The 9,120-nt window shown below is 41.9% G+C and overlaps 1 protein-coding gene across 1 annotated transcript in view; it reads right to left on the bottom strand.

Annotated features, from left to right (window-relative positions):
- Positions 1–3,879: 3,879 nt before the first annotated feature.
- Positions 3,880–9,120, bottom strand: part of plk1 (polo-like kinase 1 (Drosophila)) — a 21,522-nt gene continuing 16,281 nt past the window's right edge. The window contains exons 5-11 of the mRNA XM_088302521.1: positions 9,073–9,120; positions 8,951–8,993; positions 8,082–8,179; positions 7,930–8,007; positions 6,806–6,960; positions 4,789–4,971; positions 3,880–4,263 (exon numbers count right to left, since the gene is read on the bottom strand). The exon at positions 9,073–9,120 is cut by the window's right edge and continues 169 nt beyond it. Of these exons, the coding sequence (XP_088158647.1) occupies positions 4,075–4,263; positions 4,789–4,971; positions 6,806–6,960; positions 7,930–8,007; positions 8,082–8,179; positions 8,951–8,993; positions 9,073–9,120 (794 nt within the window). The 3' untranslated portion in view covers positions 3,880–4,074. The remainder of the gene's footprint in view (positions 4,264–4,788; positions 4,972–6,805; positions 6,961–7,929; positions 8,008–8,081; positions 8,180–8,950; positions 8,994–9,072) is intronic.

The raw sequence follows: 9,120 nt of genomic DNA on the forward strand, positions 1-9,120 counted from the left end.
GTTTTGTTTGCTGAAATGTATAATTGATCCTGGGCAACTCGGGGGGCGTCGTCTTCTGTTGGGTACAGGGACGCGCAGAGCTGTAATGTTAGGGACCCGAGCCCCAGATTTGTATTAGATCTCCTGTTAGGAATAAATCCACTCCCGTGTGAAGTTGCCAGCTTCCAGTCATTTCTCTCCCAAATTGGAGCGCGCACAATTGTTGGATGAATGTAGGGTGTGTTCGCTTAATTTAATGGAGTCAGATAATAATTTAATTCCCAACAATACCAAAAGAACAGCAGAGCAGTGATAATCTCATGTTGAGCCAAAAGCTGAAGAATAAAAATGTGTCTTCAAACAGGTTTTAAAAGTGGACAGAGAGGACTTGCCTAACATTCAATGGAAGGTCATTCCAAAGAGAAGGACCGGTAACATAAAAGGCATGATCCCCCCCGAGGCTACGCTTAGTCCTCGGCACCTCCAGCAGCATTTGGTCCATAGACCTGAGGCAGCGGGCAGGTCTGTAGTGGTGGATGATCTCAGAGAGGTACGCTGGGGCGAGGCCATTTAAAGACTTGAAGACAAACAGAAGTATCTTAAAGCAAACCTTAAAGTGCACAGGGAGACAGTGAAGAGAGGCTCAGATTGGGGTGATGTGATCTGTCTTCAGAGCTCCAGTTAAAAGATGAGCAGCAGCAATTTGGACCAGTCGGAGGCAAATAGTAAGATATAAAGGCAGGGGTTATTAGCTTTGCGTTATTGTTTTAAACTCAATGCTCTGTCGTGCTGTAAATGAAGCACGGTGAGGTTATTCTGTAATACTCTTTGCCAACGAAATTGGTCCATTCACGTGCCCTATTTTTTGGTTTGGCCACTCAAACAGATGCTTTCCTGAATGTGAACAATGCATCACCACACAGCGCCGAGGCATTTCGGCGAATAACGCAACAACAATGTCAGTTGAGCAGCTCACCGGACAATCAACAATGCAATACAATGGCGACAGACGATCCGTCGTTCTGCGAAAGACGTCATTTCCGAAGAATGCCGCAGATTTCCAAAAAAAGCATTTTCATTGTTGGGGCACTGCTATGGGTCTAAATATGAATCTAGGACGTTTGCGTTAAAACAAAAATAACATGAGTATTCTTGAAATAAATTTATTACTCAAAATACGATGGGTCAAGCTTAATTCACACTTGCTCTTTAAGAAGTGCTCACTCCAAAGCTCCGTTTGGCCACTTTCTCCGTTCCGAGTCCTCACAGTAATATGTAATGATAATTTTGTTTCCATCATGTTATGGTAGGACGATCCAAGCGCACAACAGCATCTAGGCATGATTTTCTGCTATCTTTATATGCTAGTCACAGGAAAAAAGCGGTGGGTTGTTTTTTGTTTATGGTGAAATGCCCGTATGTTCGGAATTGTCAATTATTTAATTTAGCAGGTTCATTTTTACTGAATATGTTAAACATTGATTAAACAAAGAGCATTTATCAAATGAAAGTAGAAGTACAGTGTAAAGATAAGATTGACTGGGATTGTAGTCATGGTGTTTACTGATTCATTATATTATTCTCATATGCTAAATTTATATTACTTAGTTTAAATGTAAGACCACAAACTTGCACACCTAGTATTTTCATGACCCACACTCTCATTCAGAACAAACAGATTCAGTATGCTCAGGTCAAACTGAAGACAAAACAGATAGAACTTCATGGACAAATACGATAAAACACATTCTCCACGTAGGCCATAGAAGATACAAACATATCAAGTTTGGGACGGGGAGGACGTTACAGGGACGCTATCAAGAACACCAAAAAAACAGAACAATTTGATCTGCGAAAACATACACCACACAATCTGTACTCAGACAAGATTATAGGGGAATCTGAGTAGGAGAGACAGAGAGACTGACGTCTGCCTGAGAAGGTCAGCCTTGGACGTGGAACGTGGAGCAGGCCGGGGGAAGGAGCAAGGACGACCAATTTAACCTACATGACCCTTGACATAGAAAACCACCTATAAAATGTGAGGCTGGGCTGAGATCAGCGCGCCATTTTTCGATTGTACTCGTCTGAGTACAGTTTCTCGTGAGATTAAGAAAAAGCTGCCCAGATAGCTGTCTTTGTACTATTTCCTGAACTCCAGAAATCAAAGAAACTAAAATATTGGAACTCTAATCAGCTGTTGTTGAGTCTTTAGTTGACCCTTTCCTTCTTGAGTACAAAAAAACGAACACATATTGGAGTAAGTTTGGCTTTTAAGGTTCGTTTACTAAATATTTCTCACTTTCTCGGTGGCTCAACTCCAACAGCAGACAGGGCCAAGAGGCTAACATTTTGCCTTACTAGAGAATGGCTATATTGACACCTGGTGTCAGAAAGCAGGAGTGCCCGGTTTTCCAGGAGAATTCTTCCAGCGGAACCAACTGGTCAAGCAGGAAAAGAGCGACCTCCATGCGATGTGGCTTGACCTCGCCAATCCGTATGGGTCTGTCCCTCACATAGCAAAGCCTTCACAAGCAAAGACAGAGGTCTGCAGGTTGGTGGCTGTTTCCTGAGCCTTGGTGGAGTCAGGCGTTTAGTTGATAGCTGTTTGGTGAGTCTGGGGTGGGTGTCATCAAATGGTGATCAGGATTAAGAGGTGAGACCATGGGGGATAGAAGTGGTATGAGTTGTAATTCCAATATTTACCAGCTTGTTCATCTTGTCAGAGAAATCTGGTCGTGACTTGTTCATGGGGAATAGTTTTAGTGCAGTCAGGGCTAAGTTTTCATTCTGGGACAATGTACAGTCTCGGCATGAGTCTTATGAGGGTATTTGGCAGCGTAAAAACAACTCCTAAGTCTGGGTTGAATCCAGTGTTGGATGTGCCCCAAAAGATTGGGGCGATGAGGAGAAATCAATCTGTTTTGGAGAGAGTGTGGGGTGGGGGGGTTGAGGTTCATTATGTGCTTGTTGGTCCTTCGGAGTCAAACCATCATCTGGTATTGCGCATAAACATGGTCGTTTTGGGAATGTGCCGCCCCATTATGCACACTTTGGACAATGTTGGTAGTAATTTCATCCCGTGCTTAAGAAAAATCCTTGTGTGTTAGAAAAGATGAAAAACATTGTCAAAAAAAAATTCACAGAATGAGAAGCAGACACTTCTCAACCATCTTGACAGCAACATTATCCCGCTACAGTGCTCATCCCCGCTCAGAAAAAAAAGTCAATTATCACCAATCGAATGCGCAGTAGCGATCTCGACTTTTTCAGAAATATCCGAAACGATGTCATTAGCAAAACACAGAACCTTTGTGTGCGTTCTGCAACATAGACATTTTATACCAACTAAGGCTTTGTCCCCTGTTATGGCCCAGTTGGCGATCTGATTTGCTGAGAGGGTTCACTTTGATACTTTTCGCTGGTGTTGTGATCCACTGAAGCTTGCTAGTCGGATGACAGTCATGGCCTTCTCAAACTACATTATTTTTTTGTCATTCACGACAGTCGCACTGTCAGACTAAAAGATAAAATCATTTGTTGTCTTTGACCGAGCGATCACACTGCAAGGACGTTAATCAGAATCCAAATTTGATTAAATATTTCATGGTGTAATTATTTAATTTCAGCATTTTCAGTTCTTCATAATTTCTAAAAAAAATTCCTGAAGTTCTCCATAATTTTCTAAAATTTACAAATATTATTTCCATGGGCCAAACAGGACAAGTTGTACGTTTGACACGTCCTTGCCTAGTCAGAATTTGTCAAGGCCCTGGAAATCACCCCAAAGGGCCAACCTTTCATTTCCAGCTAGGTCATTCCTAATTTTTCATACGCCCTGTTCTTATAAACTTGTGAAACTGGTTTGTTTTTGTTGGGGAATCCTTAAAACGTTAACAGTCAACATTTACTCAAAACTTTATTTAAACTTGGTACACATTTGTAAAACTTTTTATTTAAAAAAAAAAAAAAAGGAAATAGAATAAAAGAGGCGAGTTTTTAAGACGCATAAAATTCCATGAGAACAAGACAGATCATTGAGCGTGAAAAAGGAAGATTTAACTGTGAAGTACAGGTTGGATGAGGCAGTAAAGGTTAGTGTGTGGCCTTGATGGTGTCCATCAGCCTCTCCACCATGAGTTCGGCATAACGCATGCGGCTGAAGAGCTCTTTGGAGCAGCCAAACTCCTCCAACAGAGACAGCTTGTATGTGCTGAAGTCTCGCTGCTCGTCAATGTACGTCACCGCCGACATAAGCGGGCACAGGATCAACTTTGTGTGGTCCTGAAATGCAGCAAACAAAAAGAGTCATTGTTAGGTAGGTACTGGAGAGGAGACTTGGATTTGGGCAAATGCGTGTCGAAATATATATAACATTGTAGAAGTGCTTGTTTGTAAAATGAACTCTTACACATTTGACGATAACTGCTGAAAACGTGGAAAGACTGTCAAGTACGTCGTAATAATTGGGGCGATAAAGCGTTAAACAGTTTCATTATTTCAGTTTTACTGTTTAATGGGCACAAGTTCATCGTGTGGTCTGCTAGTTAGCTGGCTAACTATATGTAAGCCCAAAAATGCGAGTTTATGTATACAGGTCAAGCAGAGAACGGCAGACGCATGGATGATCAATATTGTTATCAAATCAGTCAAATTTGGCACTGTCCTGTTGTCACCAACACTCCTCTTGGCTACACCAAATTGTAAAGATGTTCATTCTCACTTTACAGTAAATTGAAAGTGGGGAATGTGAGAAAAGGCCCCCACTCCCTGACAAAATGGAGGCAGCTCAAGTGTGTGTGTTCCGACCTGGAAGAAGTTGATTTGCACGGTGCCGTTGCTGAGGTGCAGCACGATGGCACTCTTGGTGCGGAACCACAGTGACAGGTAGGGCAGTCGCGCCAGCTCGTCGCCCTCTCTTGGCGCCATGTTGGCGCCCGCTTTCAGCAGGTGCTCGCTCATATAGTTGCGGAAGTACTTCAGCAGGGTGATCTGGGACAGGTGCAAGGTGAGGGAAAAAAAAAAAGTCAACGTGAGGGATAAGAATAATAATCGCCAACAGGACGAGATCAAGACTAACCAGAGGAGAGAAGGAAAAAAACAGCAGCAAATTAACAAAAACGACTTAAAATAAGAAAAAACAAGACAAAGATTCAAAGTAGAATAACATGAGCAGAGCAAAGAGGAAGAGGGCGAAAACAGGATTAAAACAAGAGCAACAAAAACAAAAATCAAAAAAGGCTAAAGCAAAAAAAAAAAAAAAAAAAAAACATGAACTGGAAAAAAATGTGAACAAAATAGTAGACCATAAACGAACTAAAAAGGATTTAAAAAATTAGGTAAAGCAAAACACACACAAAAAAGGTAAGTACATCAATGAAGGAAAAAAGAAAAACAAACAAGAACAAGGAAAGATTTGAAAGTAGAAGAACAGAGCAACAATAACTACAAATATGAAGAGGAAGACTAAAAGAAACAAAAGCAGCAAGAAGAGGAAATACAAGCCAAAAAAGAAAACAAAAATTTTATTTTTTACGACCATTAGGAGCAACTAAAAACCTTAAATTTTCTCCAAAATGGACGGGATGTGGAGTGCCAAAATCTGTAAATGTGTGACTTTCATCAACGCGCCGCTGGAATGACTGCCGATGCGCTCCATATATAGAGGTAAGGCGGACGGTACTGACGACAGCATGCAGAAGTCAAAGGGTGAAGGGTGGCCGTGAAAGACGATGGAAAGTCATTCCCCAGTAGGAGCAGATATGTATAGGTGGTATGTGCAAAACATTGCTTTGGCTAAGGAACCCCGAAAATGGCACCTGCAAAGAGACACGCCGACGAAGCATAGATTAAACTGCAAGCTATCAGTTATGTGGAGGGACATTGGAATAGAGTAGCTGCAAGAGAATTCAAGATCAACGAATCCATGGTTTGCAAGAGGAGGACGCAGAAAGACGAGCTTCGCCAACCCAAAAAGACAAAGCTGGGCTTCCGAGGAAAAAAGGCGAGTTGGCCCTAGTTGGAAGACCAACTGAAGCAATGGATTAAGGATCATAGAACTGCCTGCGTCTCTAAAGTCACTATTCGACAGAGGGCACAAACGCTTGCAAAAGAAATTAAAACCTAACATTTTCTTGGTGCTTTCGTTTTATCATGAAACGGCGCCATCTATCCACCCAGGAAGATGACCATAGAGAAGCAACTTCCGGCGGATTACAAAGGAAAACTGGCCAACTTCCTCTTATACTGCAATAAAAAGATAGCTGCCAAACACATCCAGCTAAACAACATCGCCAACATGGACGAGGGGCTGCACAGTGCAAAAATAAAAAACTGCTACCAAAAATAAATGCTATATGATTAGCCGTTTCTTGAACTGCAGCTTCAAAGTTTTAGAGAAAAAAAAAAGTTGAACCTAGTTGTTGACATCCCAAAAGTCATTTTATAATGTGCTTGGTTGCCATGGTAATGCACAAACAGCTAACTATGGAGATTTCAAAGAGAAAGACACTAATACGTTATTGTATAATTTTTTATACTTAGTAATTTAGTATATTATAAATAACGAAAGAGGAAGACTTGCTTCTTGACTTTACTCTAACAATGTTCTGTTTTAAATTTTCGTTCTCCTTCATATTATTCATAATAAAGCCCTGGGGAAAAAAAGCCCCAATTCAGGCAATTTTATTTTAACATAATATTGAAACGACTAAGTGTGTTTGAAAAGGGCTAAAATTAGCCCCATAACGAAAATGAATTAAATACAAGAACTAACAAGCCGATCTCTGAAAACCAAGCAGCAGCGGCGGCGAGTTGTGGTTCCAACCTTTTTGTTGAGCGCAGGCGGGTAGGCGGCGACGCTCATGTAGGACTCCTGGGCCGTCTTGTTGATGTACTGCAGACTGTTGTTGTCAGCGTACATGATCAGACGCGTGTAGTCGTTGAACAACACGCCTACGCTGTTGTCGCATAGCTGGTATCCTGCAATGCCACATTGGTTCATTAATCAACTGCAGACGGGGCGAGGTGTCCAAGAGCAGGCCAGCGTCCGCACAACATAAACATACACATTATTGTGTAGTGACCACAACAAAGACAAAAAGTCTGCACATGTGGCAGGATTTGAAATATAACACACATTTTAGTACTGATGTCATTTTTACACGCAAAACTAATAAGTGATCATGTTACGCTCAGGCAAGTGTCCCTTTAAGACAGGGGTGCCCACTATTTTTCAGCATGCAAGCTACTTATAAAATAACCAAGTCCAAGTGATCTACATGCCTTATTCATATATTTATTTGAAATTAGAAAGAGAATTCTTTATAGGGAATGTATATATTGAGATACCTTGCATAACTGCATGAAACCATATTGCAGAATACAACTAGTGCACATTGTCGTTACTTTACTGATGACTTGTGCTGAATGAGTCAACCATAGAGTCCAGACAGGAGCTACTGATAGGGACTCTTGCACACACCTCCCTATGAGTATTAGGCATGTTGGAACGGGTACTTGGACTTAATGATTGCTTGCGCTACGGCCAGTTGTGGTGGTGGACGGCCCCTCCGTCCCGCGGGTCATTATCCAGCGCTGAAACTGCGAGCGCATACCTTTGCGCATCGCCCGCCTCCCCCTTCAGCCAGTGCGAGACGCCCCGCTGCGGAGCCCAAAGCAGTTAAAAAATCCTCATCTTAAATAATTAGCTTACATGTTCCCACCGTTTTGATACTTTATTATTAAGTTTAGAATAGACGGAACAAAATGGAAACTGCTAGTTTTGTTTGTGAGCACCCTTGTGCATGCACGGTGAGGCATGCAACAAGTGTGATGGGCTCGGCCGACACCCCCTTCGTGAGCGACTGGTCGCAATGGGCACGCCTGCTTTAAGATCACCCCCATTATATTTGTAAATCCTAATTGTAGCACAGTTTGTGCGTGTCATACCTAATCCGTACTTGTCCGAGTAGTCCACCCACTTGCTGATCCAGAAGATGGGAATGCACGCAGGGTCCTCAGCCTCATCTGTGCCAAACCAAGCGTGTCCTGTTAATCACACTGAGGAAGACACGCGTTCGCGGGCGTAACGAGAGTGTCACCTTGGCGTATCAGCGGCCTTTCCGACGGTTTGGCAGCCATGATGCTGTTGAGCTGCTGCAGCAAGTCTTTCAAGTTGTTCTCGGCTGGTTCCACATCCCTAAGTCATAAACCACGCATCACTTACACAGAATACAACACAATTTTCTTTATACAGCGCATTCCACAACAGCGGGAGCTGTAACAAAGCGCTTTCCAAATAGTGTAATATAAATTAGCAAGAAATTAGAACACATATACAGTAAATATCAAAGACCAAAAATGTGTCTCCAAACCTATCTTTTAAAAGTGCATCTCATACATGCCATCTTATGTTTTAGCGCTAAGGTATGACTTGCACCCAATAACACGCTGCGTCCTATGCATGTGTTAAATACAGAAGTATCACCTGCAACTGAGACAGCGCCCTTTAATGGGGTGCGTCCTATGGTCGTGAAAATATGATTTATAGGAATATAGTTGTTGCCGTTGCTATGGGTCCAACTATGAATTTAGGATATGCATGGAAAAAACAAAACTAAGTATTCTTTTAATAGATTTATTACTCAAAATACAGTCGGTCAAGTTTACTTAACACTTGTTCTTTAAGTGTATTTGAAAAATGTAAAGCATTAATTCACTTACAATAAAATTGTCACACTTAAGAAGAAAAAAAGCAACCTTAAAGTTTTTACTAGCTTTTTTTGAACAGGTGAAAAGTTAATAGCTTACAAAATAAGCAAAACAGAGAACTGTTTAAAAAAGATCTGGGCAATCTTATTAAAGACAAGAACAAAGAAGTTGTTAATACTTGGGTACCACACATTATGTTGAGTTTTTTGGGACTCTAAAAACAAATACAATTTGTTGCAACAACATTCAAGCAGGTTACCTGGGCATCTGCGGGTCTTCCATGTCCACATCCTCTGACACTACTGCAAAAACAAAACAAAAGTAGGCGTCAGCGCCATCACTCTGCCCGCCAAAACCAAAATGGCCAGAACAGGTGCCCACCTTTGTTGCAGAGGGTGGCGAGGGGCCGTCGCTGAGCCATGTCAGACG

Source organism: Idiotropiscis lumnitzeri, chromosome 8, assembly GCF_059441095.1.
Source record: "Idiotropiscis lumnitzeri isolate Australia: NSW breed Sydney's pygmy pipehorse chromosome 8, RoL_Ilum_1.0, whole genome shotgun sequence".
In the NCBI taxonomy this organism is placed as follows: domain Eukaryota; kingdom Metazoa; phylum Chordata; class Actinopteri; order Syngnathiformes; family Syngnathidae; genus Idiotropiscis; species Idiotropiscis lumnitzeri.